The sequence below is a fragment of the Urocitellus parryii genome, chromosome 13, assembly GCF_045843805.1.
Source record: "Urocitellus parryii isolate mUroPar1 chromosome 13, mUroPar1.hap1, whole genome shotgun sequence".
Taxonomy (NCBI): Eukaryota; Metazoa; Chordata; class Mammalia; order Rodentia; family Sciuridae; genus Urocitellus; species Urocitellus parryii.
The window spans coordinates 8,588,798-8,606,906 of record NC_135543.1 but is presented as its reverse complement, the minus strand read 5'-3'; the positions used below and the strand labels follow the sequence as shown (position 1 = coordinate 8,606,906).

Sequence of the window (18,109 nt, the reverse complement as noted above, 5' to 3'; positions counted from 1 at the left end):
CTCTGCTCCCCCAGTGTGTCTGCAAAGTCCTTGCTCCTCATACTCTCCCCTCAGCCACCAAGCAAAGGCTCAGGGCTGCTCTGTGGTCAGTCTGCACTCTCACAGGAGCTCACCTGGCCAAGCATGACGGTGCTCTTCATCGTGTCTCCTGCCCCTCCTGGAAGCATCCTGACTACTGAGATCTGGATGGATGTGTAAAGACATCTCTGGCATGCGGCTGCTTTCTGATGATCTCAATGCTGAGATTCAATGTTGGTGGATTCACTAAAGTTATTTAGTCAAAGCACATAGAGCTCAGGGATTTTTGAGAGCAGTCAAGAAGTCACCCTCCAGCTCAAGTGGCAGAGCCCTGTTAGAAGTGTCCCCATGCCACCTCCTCCTCATCACCCCTGTGCAGTGGAAAACTCTAACCTCTGTCATGCACTCTTGTGCCTCTTTGGGGGCTCATTATAAATGTGAATCTGCAGAATGCATTATTTTGTGTGTTTGTGAAATTCATCCCCAGGGCAACAGTGCATTGATTTGTGTTATGTAATTGCCCATCACATGACTATGGCAAAATTTATGTGCTCGTTTTTAGTTCACAGACAATGGATACTTTTAATTTTGAGCTATTAGGAAAAATGCAGTGAGGATAGCTCTTATGGTTATGGTTTTCCATTGTGGTTTTAATTTGCATTTCCTTAGTAACAGATGGCATAAGGATATTCCTTATGCTCATCGACTACAGGAATATTGTCTTTCACAAAATGCATTTTCACGTCTGTAGCATGTTGTTCAAAAATCTTGTTTTTCAGTCAATATGTGACTTCATCAGTTCCAAGTCATTCCGTGAATGGCTAATACCTTCTCCAGTGAGACTGTTTGTATTTTCATTCTGTTGATAATCTCTTCTTTTAAACAGAAAATCTTAGGTTAAACACAGTTTAGCAAATGTACAAATATTTTACTTTGTGGTTAATATTTGGTATCCTGTTTAGAGAACCTGCTTACTGTAATGTCATGAGTGATTTTTCTTAGTTAACTTACAGCATTTGGGTGAGCATTTTATTTTTGTTTTCTTTTGTGGCACTGGGGATTGAATTCAGGGGAGCTCTAAGACAGAATGATATTTCCTATGACAAATTTTTTATGTCTTTATTGTTATTGTGAGATAGGGCTCGCTAAGTTGCTGAGACTAACCTCAAACTTGAAATCTTCCTGCCTCAGCCTCCAGTCTTCGGAATACAGGAGTGTCTCCACTGTTCCTGGCTGAGCACTCTATTTGAAAGATTACTCTTACATATTGTGATGCAATGGTCAGTCCTATGTAAATGTATTGTTGAACTGGCACTTTTTTGTTAAAGGAAAAACTATTTCCCCTATTGAATGGTCATAAATCAGGTTCAAAAGAAATGTGTCTGTATTTAGATTTTGTATTCTCTTCCATTAGTGTATTCATCTCTTTTATTTGCCAATATCATATTGTCTTAACTACGGTAGCATTATCTTATTTCCTTTTAGCTTTATTTTCTTCTAATTCTGCTCTTTTTTTAAAGTTGTAGATGGACACAATACCTTTATTTTATTTGTTTTTGTAGTGCTGAGGCTAGAACCCAGTGCCTCGTGCGTGTGAGGCAAGCTGTCTACCACTGAGCCACACAACCCTAGCTCCTTAATTCTGCTCTTTTGTAAATATTTTTTGGCTTTCTTTGATTCTTGGCATTGCCAAGTGGGATGTAGACTCCAGCAGTCGACAGTGAATTCCTCACCTGGAGCCCTGGACACACTTCAAGGGCTGAGTGAAAGGAACCATCCAGTATAAAGCACAAAACTGTGCTTCAGGAACAGGAAGCAAACACATCTGATGAAAGAAGCTGAGGAGGCTACCGTTAGCAGAGCTCACCCTAAAGACTGGCCAGAGGGAATTCTTCAGGTGGAGGAAAGACAAAACGAGTGAAGATTTCTTGGAGCATCAGAAAACAGGGAAGAATAACTATGCAGTGGAAAGATCATGTATATGAGAAAACACTTTCTCCTCATTGGTTTACAGATCTTGTTATTTAAATAAGAATCAAGACCACTGTATACCCAAGAAAGTGATATTTAAAGAAGTGAAATGGCCTAAACAAAGTAGTTTTTCTACACTGTGCTGTATGTCGTATTTACATATTTTAATTTCTAGACAACCACTATGAAATCTGAACAAACTGATATACTCAAAACATCAGGCAAGTGGATTAAAAAAAACAACAAGAATGTTTGAATAACAAACGGAAGAAAAGATGACAATGACAACAATGAAGAAGAAGAGGAGAGGAGAGGAGGAGGAGGAGGGGGAGGAGGGGGAGAAGAAATAGAATAAGAAACAGAAAACAAACAATAAAAAGGCAGACTCCAGTTCCAAGGTATCAATAATGCCGTAATATCCTTAACATACTCATTAAAAGTCAGGGTTTGCCATTTGACCCAGCTATCCCTCTCCTCGATCTATACCCAAAGGACTTAAAAATAGTATACTACAGGGACACAGCCACATCAATGTTTATAGCAGCACAATTCACAATAGCTAAACTGTGGAACCAACCTAGCTGCCCTTCAATAGATGAATGGACAAAGAAAATGTAGCATATATACACAATGGAATTTTACTCAGTAATAAAAGAGAATTAAATCATGGCATTTGCAGGTAAATGGATGCAGTTAGAGAAGATGCTGCTAAATGAAGTTAGAGAATCCCCCCAAAAACCAAATGCTGAATGTTTTCTCTGATATAAGGAGGCTGATTCAAAGTGGGGTAGGGAGGGGGAACATGGGAGGAATGGACAAACTCTAGACAGGACAGATGGGTGAGAGTTCAGGAAGGGAGAGGGTGTGGGATTAGAAATGATGGTGGAATGTGATGGACATCATTTTCCAAAGTACATGCATGAAGACACGAATTGGTGTGAACATACTTTGTATACAACCAGAGATATGGGAAAAAATTTGTGCTCTATATGTATAATATGGATTGTAATGCATTCCACTGTCATATATAAATTAAAAAAATAAAAAAGTCAGGTGTTGGCAAGTGAATAAAACAAGATAAAATAAATAAAAACATGAGCAAGATATGTACTACTAATAAAAACCTCAACAAGTAACTAACTTCCTTCAACTATCAATTAGCATTATCAATAATCCCCCATAAAATAATGAAAAACATACTGGGCAAAGATTTGCTTAAAAAAACACATAGAGAACAACATAGCTCCTAAACGCATGCAGATAAAATTGAAACTGTGATCCACGGAAATTTCAGTGTGGCACTGGGGGTCCACACACCCTAGAACACTCGGGAGCTTCCCTGTAGCTGTGGAGCTGCACCAGGACACAGCGCCTCACACCCAGCACCCTGCACAGTGCTGACCGCAGGGTGGCCTCCCAGTGAAATATTCTAGTCTGAGAGGGAATTCAGAGTTACAGTGGGTTCACATTTGACCTAGCCTTTTCCATTTCTGTGTTACACATTCCACCACACTGCCAGGACTTGCCATCACGCAGACCTCTGAGACATAATTGCTTTGTAGTATCCAGAATGCCCAGTCTCACTATCACCTATGATCCTTCTTACTAATTCTCATAGTACACCTGAAACTCAACATTTGTTCACTGTTTTGCTTACAAATATAGTTCAACTTTAAGTTCTATTAAAATCTTAAAGCTGTATATTAATGGATTGTCACTTGAGTGGTTATTTGTACAATGAATGTATGTTTATTTATATTTTTATGTATTTAAAAATATGCCACATGTGTTAGACATCAGTATATAGAAGGAAGTTGCAGTCACAAAATCTACATAGGAGGACAATGAAACTTTCCATTTTCTAAAATTATAATCATAACTACTTTAAAAATTAAATAGCTAAAATACTCTCTGATGTTTCCTTCTGACCTTAACATCTTATTTAGATTATTATGTGATGCAAATTATAAGCCAATTTTTAAAAATGTCATTTTGAGGACAATAACAAAGTAGTATTATTGAGAGGGCAGTGAACTCAAGCATAAAATGCCCTAATTTATCCCCTTCCAGTTACCCACTTACTATGCAGTGCCTGTCAGCCAAAAACATAATTACTTGGACAAGATTGCTATGGTTTAAGTGAGAAAGCATAGGTTAAATCATTAAAGAGCTGCATTTTTAAATTATACATACAGATCTATTACTTGGAGTTTTCTGATTTCTGTTTTTTTTTCCTCCAGAATATTAAAAAACCTCACAAACTAACTGTATCTCAACTATCTAATATTTAGTTTCATGACTATTTATGGCAAAAGAACATAGTAGAGATTACATTTTAATTGTATGTACAAATATTTCAATAATGGGAGGGATCTTATTGTACTCATAGTCAGAGTGAATTCTCAACTGTCTTTGGGCGATCCATTTCCTGAGTAACTTTTCAAATGTATGGTGTTGCAGATACCACAAAGTTTTGTGTTCTTTACCCTTAAGATTTAATCTGACTAGTAATTTGAAGGGAATTCCATCCATATGCTTATAATTTAAAAAGCTTTTCACCCATTCCTATGTTTGATGTCCAGAACTCAATTGAGCCACTACTTTCAGGGGTTTTTTGGCAAGATGGTACTAAGTGACAAACGAAAATCTTCAGTTTGGAATTCAATGTTCACAGTATTATATACATTGTGAACTATATTAAGAAGCCTTTTCATTCTGAATCTGAATGTCATAAATTAATTGTTAGTTTGAAGGTTATTCAATGGCGTTAAAAGATAACAAGGATTACTCTAATGTTAGAAGTCAGGACATTTTCCTATTAAATTGTATGAATATTTTTATAGAAAAATGTTAGTATTATCAGTAATCTATTAATTTTTTCCTTACTATTTTTTATTTAGTGAGTTAATATTTAATGAACTATTTCAACAGCATATTTGCATCTACTTGACTAGATTTTTCAAAGAAGTTATATTTGTCTGCTCTTTAAAAACAGGGTCTAAAGTGGCTGTGGTGACACATGCTATAATCCCAGTGGACAGGAGGCTGGGAAACAGGATTATGAAATTTAGACTGGATTCAACACTTTAGTGAGACCCTGTCTCAAAATGAAAAATAAAAAGGGCTGGGGAGGTAGCTTTGAAGTAGAGTGCCTTGGGTTCAATCCCCAGCAAGGCAAAAGCAAAACCAAAACTTATTGTGGATGGGGGACTAGCTCTGTGGTCTCCTGCTTTCCTCCTGTGTGGGAGGCTTGGTGCTCATTCCCAATACTGCAAAGAAAAAATACATGGGCTTTGTTTGTTTCTATTACAGCATAATCCATGCTTACTAAGCATGAATGATTTGAAGGTAAAAAATAACTGTAAGTTATCTTAATGATTATCATTTAATTTATTCTCTATAATGAAATGAAAATTCATTGACAACTTGATTAGCTATGCAGTTACTACACATTTTAAAAATAAGAGTCTTAATAACTATGGTATGACCCTGTGAAATAATAAAATATAGGAATGCATAACCAAAATATATTGGAAAATAACTGACTTGATTTAAGTCTTTGCTCCTGTATAATTGTAGTGCACACAGACTAAACATAAAAGTAATTTGACATAGAAGAATTATTTTCTCCAAGCACTGAAGACATTCATAAATATGCACAAACATGTAGTTTAATCTACTCAAAATATTAAAATCATATACAATCCAGTTATACATATGTATGTATATGTATACACATACACATTTATAAATACAAATGCATTTAAATACATGGGTGCACATGTTATATATTGTTTGATGAGGTCTGGGAAGGCACTTTCATGGTATGGTAACTTTAATTCTTCTGTTTTATGTTTTGAAAAGTGATTTAATGTTATGCTCATGGAGGAAAACTGAGCTCCAAGAGTACCTTATTCTGAAGCCAAGAATGTCAGATTAGTACATGGAGTGTGTGTGTCACTACTTTTTTCTTTATCCAATCCATCTGGTCTTTACACAAGAAATATTAAAAAAAAAAAAGTGGCCCTGCATGCTAAACTCTGTAGCCTTGCTGGATGATACGATGGGTTGAAGCTAAACTCTTTCTCTTGGTCTTTACCCAAAGTTAAGCATTCATGAGACCCCACACTGTGTGTGGTATTGGGTCAGGCTACTGATACTCAGTTTGAATATTTAGTGAAGAAACAACTTGGTACAGTGGCAAGAGCTCTTTACTTTCAAAGATGTGAAGTTATCTTTGTTGCTTCAAGTTATTATGTTTCAGATATTGGTCAACACACCTAACCTTGCCTAATATAAAATAATATCTTTTGCATCATGCAAAACAAACTTTTAAACTCATTGAGAAAAACATACAAAACTGATTTCAAGAGTTAATACATCTCTGAGAAGATGAGGAGGGAGCTGTGTGCCAAAGGAGGTGGACGACCTTGAGAAGTTGCAAGGGCAGAGGGACTACCTGCCTGCTTAGGGCCCTGAGGAATGCCAGCCCTGACCCTCTTCACTTTATCTCAGTGAGATTTATTTTGGCTTCTGAACTTCAGAACTGTATGATAATAAATATCTGTTGCTTCCCCCCCCCCCCACCCCAGCTTGAACTCAGGGACACTCAAACACTGAGCTACATCCCCAGCCCTATTTTGTATTTTACTTAGAGACAGGCTCTCACTGAGTTGCTTAGCAACCTTGCTGTTGCTGAGGCTGGCTTTGAACCCATGATCCTCCTGCCTCAGCCTCCCTGAGCTGCTGGGATTACAGGCATGTGCCACCAAGCCCCGCAATATCCATTGTTTTAATATGCTAAATGTATGGTTTAGCAATTTATTTATTGCTGCAACAGAAATATGAGACAAGTACCTCACTTTATAAGATAAGCTAATTATTTGAAGGGTTGTCATTTGCTTCTTAGCTAAACTTAAATTGTTCTATAATAGTGCTGTTTAATATACAAAATAAATAAGTTACAAATTAACTTTTATTATTTTAAAAATATTGTTTTGCTCAACCATCCAGGCAGGAACGACAATCTTATATGACTTCTTAGGGGTACTTTAGAAATGTTGCCTTTCTGTCTACCCTACTCTTGAAGCCCAATGTTGGTTCCGTAAATCTGATCTTTCTCTTGTCTAAAATTAACCTATATTGACCCATCTTTCTTAGATGGTTCATATAGCATTTGAAGTGATTTTGTGGAACTGGGCTTTTAAAAACACTTTTAATTTGATATAATTTCTATTTTAAAAGGGTGAATTTTCTTCTCTGGTATCAGTATAATATTAATGTTTACATTTAAAATTAAATTTCAGATTATACATAAGAAAAATTAGCAAAAACGCACAAATATATTTGTTTTAGTAAGAAGCAGAGTAAACAACAAAGTATTTGGAAATATGCATAGGTGTAGCACATAAAAGTCTAAATATATTCTGCAATTTCTGCTCTGAATCCATGTTTTTCTTTTAGCTCTTTGATGTGGAATTCCTTTACCCAGTTTGGATTATTAGTACAAAGAATGTACTGTTGGGAAAATGAAACAGACATTAAGAATAAATTTTACTTATTGAAAAATTTGTAACTGCTTTCCAAAGATAAATATGACAGTCATTTGGCAAGCATGCACCAAAACTCATGATTAAGCCTGAGAAAATTTCCGGACATCTAACAGAGTAGTTGGCGGTGTGCACACTCCATCAGATGGGTGTGAGAAAATGTTATTGAATCATACTGACACAGAGAGCCGTCTCATGTTCAGTATCAAGCATAGCCAGATCCGTGAAGAACCTCTGACTTAACCTTATATATTCTTTAAGATGAAATGTGAATGGGGTAAATGGCTTGGGAATTTCACTTAAGAAATGCATAGGAAAGGGGCTGGGGTTGTAGCTCAGTGGTAGAGCACTTGCCTAGCAGTGTGAGGCCCTGGGTTCGATCCTCAGCACCACATAAAGATAAATAAATAAAATAAAGTTATTGTATTCATCTACAACTACAAAAAATATTTAAAAAGAAAAAAATGCATAGGAAAGTCATGGTTTTTTCACTGGTATACTGAGAGATACACACAAATACTGGAAAGTGTTGATGAATCCAATGTTTTAAAAGTCTATAATTTAAAAAAAAATAAATGGCTTTTAAATTTAAAACAGACAAAAGTTTTAAAAATAAAAGCCCAGTCTTGGAAAGCATAAGCACCATCTTAGCACCACCTCATTTGTAGTGGAATTATGCTAGGAATTATTTCATCCTGTGATCCACAATCATACATTCATAATCGTAATTTCAAGTTGTCTACTGGGGGCTCTTATTTTAAGTTCTTTTTAACCGAAATTTATGAAAGCAGTTGTACGGTCCTCTCTAATCTGTGGAGGTCACACAAGACAGGCTTTCAGTGTGATGCAAGTTCCAGAGAAGAAGTCATCTGTCCAACTTTGAAAAGTGGTAGAAACGTTTGCCACTGCTAGACCTGCACAGCTTTATTTTCCATAAAGTGTGCATGTTATCTGTGAGCCACCTGGAAGCTATGCTAAAGGTGTTCGTATTTATATATTGAAAAAGGGTTTGGTGGAGCTCTATACTTCTAGTACAACTAATATTAACTTCATTTTTTTGGCTTAAGGTATTAAGGAATATTTTGACTCTTTATTTGGCACTATTAAGTTGGATTATATTGTATATTAAACTAGTTTGTCATCTTGTTTACAAAACTTTGAGGAGAACATAAATGTTAAAAAATGCTGGAAAATTCAACCGGTGTCAGGTTTTCATACAAATAGGTACTAAGTAGTATAGATGTCATATATATAATATATATTTTATTTATATGATAATATTTACAATATTATATATAATATATATAATATAATATATATGCACTTATATTTTATATATGTAAATGTACTTAAGCTGTTAAACTCAAATATTTATGCCTCAAAATTTGTACAGTGGTGAGAAATTTCAGGAATACTTTAAAACAGATTTTTAAAAAATTTGGCACTCCAAGTGCTAAATTAGAGTAGTAAATAATGTATCCACCAAGAAATTTTAAATTGGGCATAAATTTGTACTCTGCAGGAAAAGTACTATAAAGTGTTCAAGATGATCCAGAAAACAGGAATTCTATTTTCCTAAGATTCATTACAAATGATAAATTGACACCTTTAAAATGGTTTGTAGACTTTGGAATCTCTCTTTATTCCTTAATTTGTATTCCAGATAGATCAGACTGGTTACTTTCTGTCTCCAACTTATAAGGTTATTATTTGCATGTAATTTGGCATTTCTTTTTTTAAAATATATATTTATTTTTCAGGTGTAGATGGACACAGCACAATGCCTTTATTTTTATGTGGTGCTGAGGATCAAACCCGGGTCCTGCCAGTGCTAGGCGAGCACGCTACCGCTGAGCCACAATCCCAGCCCAAATTTGGCATTTCTTAAAGCATAGAAAACATAGGAATATCATCACAAGGAAAAATTATTCTGAAATAGCGCTTTTTTTTTTTTTGGTACCAGGAATTGAACTCAGGGGCACTCAACCACTGAGCCACACCCCCCCAGTCCTAGTTTGTATTTTATTTAGAGACAGGGTCTTTCTGAGTTGTTCAACTCCTCCTTAGGTTCCTGAGGCTGGCTTTGAACTCCTGATACTTCTGCCTCAGCCTCTCCAGCGCTGGGATTACAGGCATGCGCCATTGTGCCCGGGTGAAATAGCTTACTTTAAAAGAAATGGAGTTAATTTTTAATCAGTGAACATTATCAAAAGCATTATTCTTGTCACAATTTTTTTTAAGATAATTTCTGTTGTAAACCTTGGCCAGTGTTGATTTGAAGCAGTGATGCCCCAGGAACAGGGAGCCAGGAGAAAGAAGAGATAGAATAAAAAATGAATAGAAAAGTCATAAAAGGTGAGGCTCATTGTATGAATCCCATGATAATTCTAATGATAAAGGTAATTTCTATGAATAATCCAAGTAATTTATAATCTCATTATGACTCTCGGAATCCAAAATAGGCATGTTTTACTGTGTTTATGGTTATTTTATAATACCATGCTTTTGGAAAGGAAAATATATAAGCTTTAAATAATTATCAAATTTATTTTACATTCTTTCGTTGACTATGGAATTTTTTCTGCCTTTATACAATTCCAAAATCTCTCATTTGCAACAATAAGCATAGACTCTAATTTTCCATGCAGTTTGCCACAGTGTAAAGATAGATTTTAAGTACAACATTTAACCAGGAGCAGAGCCTGAGCCGCCTTGCAGTCGTGTCTGGGGCCATTCACTATCACGGTTCCTGTCTGCTGTCAAACCTGCTGTCTTCACGTTTTGCAGTCAGTGTTCTCTTGCACAGCATCCCCAGAATACATTATTTTTGTGTTTTCAATCCAAACAAAATTATATGCTTTTAGACTAGTCACATGTGTGTGTTTGGCAGGCCACACTTTAGAATATAATGTGCTGTTTTCTCATAGATCAGAAACCGATTCTTCCTTTTCTCCTTTAGTCAGAGTATAAGGCCACAATTGCAATCATTGCTTTTAGGCTTTTGCTTTGAATCTGTATTACTCTGTTCTCTCACTGCAACGGCTTTTGCTATTGTTGTGCATGCATGAGAGGACCTCTCCTTCTTAAGAAAAACAAATATGGGAAAGGTTTCATTAGAATGCATTTTCTGTAGGTTAAGGGGAAGCAATAACTGTAAATTAAAAAAAAAAATCCCTTTGGATACTCTTTTGTTCTGCCATGGTGATCTAACTTCTGCCAAAAAAGCTTTCCTTTCTGTTCCACTTCATTCTTCAGAAAATACATAAAATGTCACTTGGGAGAGACTTAACCAAGTAAATAGAGACATTTTGGATCAAAATACACTATGTGTTGCTTTTAAAGACTTAGCTAAAATTCGTGATGAATTTATTTCTTGTTTTTGGTTACTAGCAATGTCCCAGGATGGCAGAAGCCACTATCACAGAGGACCCCCACTGTAGACATTCCTGTGAGACTTGGGCCTCTGGAACATCTGGGGTAGTAGGATTATGGGTCCCATCAGCAGTCAAGCAGAAGCTTCTACCTGGAGGGAGAGAAGCTGGGGAAGGGGTACCAGGGAGGGAGGGAGGTGTGCCCCTGCATAACAACCAGATGGCCTAGAGCTGAACACGCAGGGGAGGTCCTGCAAGGAAGGCAGCTCCAGGAGGCTGCAGCAAGACACATGGAGATCAGAATGACAGTTGGAGGAGCTGATAGCATTTCTTTTGAGCTGTGATGAGGCCATTGAAGGAACTCAAAGGATGATGTCAGCATCAGCAGACTAATGGTGATGTGATCTGATAAGAGATACTTTAGCATAAAAATATCCAAAATGGATATCATTGTGCTGCAGTGAAAATGGATAATGCTTTGAAGCTGTAGATTTTTGACAAGGTGAGGTGGGGGCTTCTGTTACATGAAATTCAGAACCCTATTGTGAGTAATTTTTTTCCTTATGTTCTCCTGTTTTTTAAAAGACACTATTTATCTTTCAAAACAGATAAAATATACTAAAAAAAATGAAATGTGACAATAGTCCAGTAGCAGTACTAGTGACTCCTACATGTAGTACTAAGAGAAACTATTGCCTTACCTTGGAGAGAGCTGCTGTGTGGGCCAATCTGCAGGTGAAGTTCTATTCAGCAGTGAAAAGAAAGCAGTCCTATTGAATACAAGCTGTCTCTGTCCCATTGACAAACAAGGATATTGAGTCAAAGGCCGTTTGTGTCACCTGTCCAAGAGTTTTTCTCCAAAATGCAGGAGAGTCAGGATGAGAACAAATATACTCAAGATCCCACCATCTTATACATTAAGCTCCTCTTGGCCAGAAATATAATCTTTAGTAATATTGGATGGACATTGCATTTAATATTCCTATCCGCATCTTATTTATTTGATTATGTACAATATTAAAATATTTGCAGTAATCATGGTAGCCTGAGAATTGAGAATTTTTTTAAAATGCAGAAATAAGTACAAGAAACCAAAGTCAGTAGCATTAAAATGTTTTCTCTTACATCAAAGACCTTGTGCCACAATTACTGGCAAATACTTATGCAGTCATCTTAAATAAATCACAGAGGCTGAACGTGTATATATAGGGAAAACAATTACTTAAATGAATCCACAGAGATGTTGAATATCTCCACCTCAAGCAGGTCATCTTTGCTTGAGAAAACTCTTTGGAATAGGAAATACTATTTTAAGTTCAAGGACTGAAGGATTAAACCAAACTCATTTTTATTTAGTCAGATGTGAAAAAAATACAGAGTTAATTGGTGGGAAAGATCGGACTGTACCAGAATCCAATTATGGACTCTTCAAAATACTAGTGAAATAAAAGTTAATGAGACATTTTAAGGACATTAGAATTTTATGATACTGATTTGTTTTGAAAAATGGCAAGGATAAACTTAAATTTAATACGATGAATTAAATTCTCTGTGTTCATTTTGGAATTTCAACAGAAAGAAAATGTAATTAAATATGTGTGTGTATGTTTCCAATTATGAATTTCTTTTGTTCTTTTCTCTCTTTATATTGATCTTGATCTAATAATTATCAGAAAAGTGTGGTCAGTTTTATTATTATGTCCTCTGAATTATAGTAAATGTGTAGGGATGGATTACTCCAGTCAGCTCTAATTCAAACATGATGAACAGATGCCATCATGTAATTACAACCATGAATCTACATTATTTTAATAAGTACTATAATAGGGAGTGAATTGGTTTGGCATCACTATAAAGTGCTTATTAAAATGTGCTTTTCTTCCCTTACAAATAAAGTTAATACACATTAATTTTAATATTATAGTAATTAACTTGAGTATTATAAAGTTACTTAATTGTATAGTCTTTAGAAAATATTATGTAGTCTTTTTAATGGACATAGGCTTAATTTTATAAGTAAATGGCTATAATAAATCAGTTATTAAGTTATTCAGTTCTTAAATAGATGGGTCATAAGAAGATGGATTATGATCTGTAACTATATAAAAGCAAATGAAAGAAGAGAGGAATTACTATCATGCACATAAAATATCATCTATAATTATTTACACCAGAAAAAATATCTGAGAATAAAAACAACAAAAACTGGTAACCATAAAACTGTATTAATTTGAAAATTCAAGTATTAGCAATTATTTTTAAAAAATGTTACTTATTATATTTCCAATATAGCTATATTAGACAAAGTAATAGGTACACATGTTTTTAAAATGATATGCTTTTACAAATTACTTTGTAATTTGGTATATATATGGAAAATTTATTTTTATTCCTTTACAAAGCTTTGAAATGATTTTTTAGTGTTATCAATTCAGGTATACATCTTCATTTGTGGGAGATAGTCACAACTAGTAATACACCTTGAACATATCCCAAAAATCTAGCACTAAATTGACAAATATATACCAAAAAGCAATTGAAAAAAATAAACACAGTTTTGTAGTGTAAATTATATGTTTTAAATTTGTATGTATATTCGTGTCGTCCATTAGACTACAGAAGTTTCAACAACAAGGGCCACATCTTATTTATAATATTTTATTCTTAGAGCTTATCACAATGTTTCCCATGGTAGGAAATTAATTTTTGTATTAGGTAGATATGCTTCTGACTGTAATCAACAGGAAACTCAAGGATCATAGCTTAAATCAATATAGGTAATCCTTTTCATCTGACAAAGAAACTGGAGGTATGCATTCTAGGCTTTAAGCAGCATCTCAGTCATGAAATGTCTCTCTTCACCTGTCTTGTTCTCAACTTACATGTTATGAGAGGGACTTCACCTTGCTTTTCCAAACCATATCCTAGTTCAGGTAGGAAGAAAGCAGAGCAGTGAGAGCTTTTCATATTGATGCTCTCTTCTGAGCAGAGCTTACCTGCCTGTCTTCCCCAGGTGGAGATCATTAGGGAAGAAGGAGACTCGTCATGGTTTGTCCTCTGGGGTTGCCATAAGGATTTCTGCACACAGAGTAGAATAGAGACTTCATTCAACTTCAACAAATTGGGTTTAGTTAGCAGGAGCCAAGGAGACGATTGTGTAGTTTAGTAGACAACAAATATTCCAGTTTTTTAATTTTGTGATGGACAGTGTTGCAATTACAAATGCATGAATTCTTCTATAATTTTGGTTATACTGGGAGAGAAAGTATGCAATACTGAAAAGATGCTTTGTTTTCCAATTCGTTTTCTCAGTATAGGGCTTGATCTAACCATGACAATGGAAATTCAAATGTGTGCTTGTGTCCTTTCCTAGGCCTTGAGAGACAAATATGAACCTCGATTCCATTCATCGATTAATTGAGGAAACTCAAATCTTCCAGATGCAACAGTCGTCCATCAAGCCATGCTGTGACAAGGAAGCTCCTAGCCCCTGCCCTAGGGACACCTGCGGGTCCTGCTTGCCACCTTGTGGGCCATCCTCTCCTGCAGCCTGTGACTTCAGTGCTCATCCCTTCAACGCCAACAAATGGGATATCTGTGAGGAACTCCGCAGGCGGGAACTCGAGGAAGTCAAGGCCAGGGCGGCTCAGATGGAAAAGACCATGCGCTGGTGGTCGGACTGCACTGCCAACTGGAGAGAAAAATGGAGTAAAGTTCGAGCCGAGAGGAACAGTGCCAGGGAGGAAGGAAGGCAACTCAGAATAAAACTAGAGATGGCCACCAAGGAGCTGAGCGCACTGAAAAAGAAGCAAAGTCTGTCACTTCAAAAGGAGGTGGCAGAAGCCACAGTAACCCAGGACCTGGAGCTTCCTGGCTTTGAAGGGTCCCACCACCAGAAAGACCAGCTTCAAACTAGTTCACCAATGTGTGGCTTCATGGGTTTGGAGAAAAGACAACTTGTTGAGGAGGAGAACACAAAAAGTAAGGTAAGAAAAAATCCGCTCAGGAACCCAGACATCTCCGCACTTTGAACCTTGTTCAGACCCCTGGGGCAAAGGAGAGGAACAGACCCACCAGCGCCTCTCCCTGGGCCAGCAGGGCCACAATCTGGGTGGGCCATGGGACACTGATTCCCTCTTCCACAGATCTAGGGGAGAGAAGTCCAAGACTAAGGTGTCTGCAGGATTCCCTTCTCCTGAGGCCTCTCTCCTTGGCTTGTAGGGTCTTCTCCCTGTGTCTTCACCTCATCTCTTCTCTGTGTCCAGATTCCCTCTTCCTACAGGGACAGCATCACTGATTCCTCTCCAATGCCCCCTTTTAACTTGATCACTGCTTCAAAGACCCGATCTCCAAATACAGCCCTGCTCTGAGCTATCAGGGATGGGTATGGAGTTTTCAGGAACAGGATTAATCATATTGTGAATTTACTAACATAGCAAAAAAATGGTGCAGCATTTAAAAAATGTGAACAGAAAATATTTGGAGAGATTTCTCTCCATTCACCCTAAGTGTGTCAATAATCATACATTATTAGAGGAGATTGTTGCTTAAGGCTTTAGACTAGCCTTGCTACTTGGAAAAAGATAACTTTGGGCAAATATAAAGAATACATCCCATGATTCATACTTGGAATTTCTAGAGTTGTTTGCATCTTGAGATTTATGGGAATTCTGCATAAAATAAAGTTTCTAAAAAATGTGTTTTAATAGTTCATACATTCATTTATAGATAATCTCCTCCCCTTTTTATGATCTGGTAAGTGCTTAGGGACATACTTAGGGAAATTTTAGAAACTCATGAAAGCTTGGTCCATAAAATCATATTGTTACCCCATCTTTGAAATTCCATCTCTAAAAACCTGTTGGTCAACATCTTGCAGCTTTAGAATTTATCTAAAATCTTAAGTTTTTTATACTGTTTGCAATTTATGTTAGATATAGTCTATATCCCATTGCAAATGAAGAATTTCAACAGACTGAAGTAACATGATTATTTCTACTGGTTTGGTCTTCTAATTGCTTTTGCTTACCTTGACAAGGCAGGCTGCTAGTATCTTTATGTACATCTTCCTAGGAATGGGAATTGTTCTCCAAATTCAATTTTGTTAATATATAAATTTGGAAATAGAGATTGGCTACAGGAATGTAGTCAATATAATGTGCCATAAATCCACAAAATATTTCTTTATTAATAGAAGTCACTAGACTGTATTTGAGAAAATGGAAGATTTTCTGTACACATATTATGCTGGGAAATTCTTAAATTCTTACACTTTCATTTGGAATATCTTTGTGTCATTAGTGTCAAGAACAAATAATACATAGATGTATTTATTCAAAGTTTTATTTTGGAAAAAATACATAAAATGCCTTGTGATTGCAAGAAAATAAATGTTTTCTATTGAAGAAATTTCACTTGGTTTCTTTACTTTGACAAGTTTCACTGCTAGCTCTGAACACACAAGAAGAAAACCTGTGAACATAGAACTTAGGTGAACACTTTACTTAACCAATGATTTTTTTTTCTTAGACCTTAAAAATGAAATACAGGACTCATTTTATTGTTTTTAAAGTATTGTAAATAATTGCAATATTAATTATGAAGACAATTAAGACATGGATAATACTAGGTAACTTGGTGTTCATATAGTATTTTAAAAAGAAAATACTACAAATCAAGTATCATTGAAAGTTTAATTGCACTTAGCTTTCTTCTATTTAATTCTCATAAGTCAGGTCAAATTTAAATTATAAACAAATATCCACAACATGAGTTCAACGGAGTTTTGGAATTATTACACAGGATTTTTGGTTCAGTGTGCTGTCCTGGTAATTGATGCCCATGTTTATTAAAATGTCTTAATTTCTATGTGAGATCTGACTAGTGAACTAAAATTAAACAAACATGCATATTAAAACATTCAGGACCTTCCTGAAAATTCATTCTTTCTATCCCATCCTTCAAAAAAATGTTTTAAAAAATCATTTTTTTTTTTACTTTGAAACTCTCAAGGGCCTTGTGACAAAATAAGTTTTAAAAAAGAATTAATCGGTTTACTAAAAACTCTACATCTATTCAAATTTACCCAGGTTTATTTTTAGTTGTGATTAGGAAAAGAAGACAAACTGCAAGTTAAAGTGGACCCCTGGATAAATTGTTTTATAATAATGTTAGAATACAGACAGAAATAAGTTTGAAGGAGAATGTGATTTTGTTGGGTCACACAATATGACCCTTAGGGAATGATAATGAAATGCAAATATAGATTTGATGTTTATCACAACATTTATTTTACTTTGAGAATGTTTTGCTTATGAGTTTTCTCCTGAGTCTAAATATTCAACACAATAATTGGATTATGTTTTCCTTTTCTCAGGAAGAATGTGTGGTTCTGGATTCATTAAGATTAAATGAGGAGATGAAACCAAATCCAGAGAGCACTGATTTGTTCAGGAAGGGTGGTTTTGGAATCTGTGCCCTGAAGCCTGGGCTGAGTATGCCAGCAGGGAACCTGTCCCCCCAGAATGCAGTGACTAAAGTCTCAGCCTGGCAGCTGCCTTTGGAAGACTTCCAAGAAATCCTGTGGAAGGAGAGAGAGTAAGTGCTCATCTTTGTCTCCCTGAACAGAATTCCTTCAGTCTGATAAGCTGGTCATTTGATGATGCATTTGACCTACGTGGAGACACAAGTTGTAAGATCTATGCCCAGCATGTGTGAGGCCCTGGGTTCAATCCCCAGGGATTGGAAAAAAAAAAAAGTGTACGATTTGAAAAGATGAGCTACACACACACACACTTTTAATTTTGAAAAGTAACTCATAACTTGTTAATCCTTACCATTCTTTTAAGATGACTTTTACCATTAACATGTTATCATCTCTCATTAGGCTAATGGTAAATGTATTTGGATTTTTAATGTAGACTTTCAAAATACTGTATATTCTCCATGTTTTATAGCTTTATTAGACTTTAGTGAGTCAACAAAGATGAATAAATGTTAATATTATTAATGGACAAATCAGTTTTGTGACTCATTAATCACAGAAAGGAACCCTTACATGCTGTCCAAGGTGAAATAGAGGAAGCACGCTGGACTTGAGACTAGGTGACCTGGACCTCCTTCCTCCCTGGTTCTGACATGTTCTAGACAGAGATATTGGGCTACTGTTTCCCTTAAGGACACAAGGTGGCGCTACTATGC

The 18,109-nt window shown here is 35.9% G+C and overlaps 1 protein-coding gene across 1 annotated transcript in view; it reads left to right on the top strand.

The window, feature by feature from the left end:
* Ccdc102b (coiled-coil domain containing 102B) overlaps window positions 1-18,109 on the top strand; it is a 280,080-nt gene that overhangs the window by 16,727 nt on the left and 245,244 nt on the right. The window contains exons 2-3 of the mRNA XM_026388692.2: window positions 14,283-14,895; window positions 17,286-17,506. Of these exons, the coding sequence (XP_026244477.2) occupies window positions 14,299-14,895; window positions 17,286-17,506 (818 nt within the window). The 5' untranslated portion in view covers window positions 14,283-14,298. The remainder of the gene's footprint in view (window positions 1-14,282; window positions 14,896-17,285; window positions 17,507-18,109) is intronic.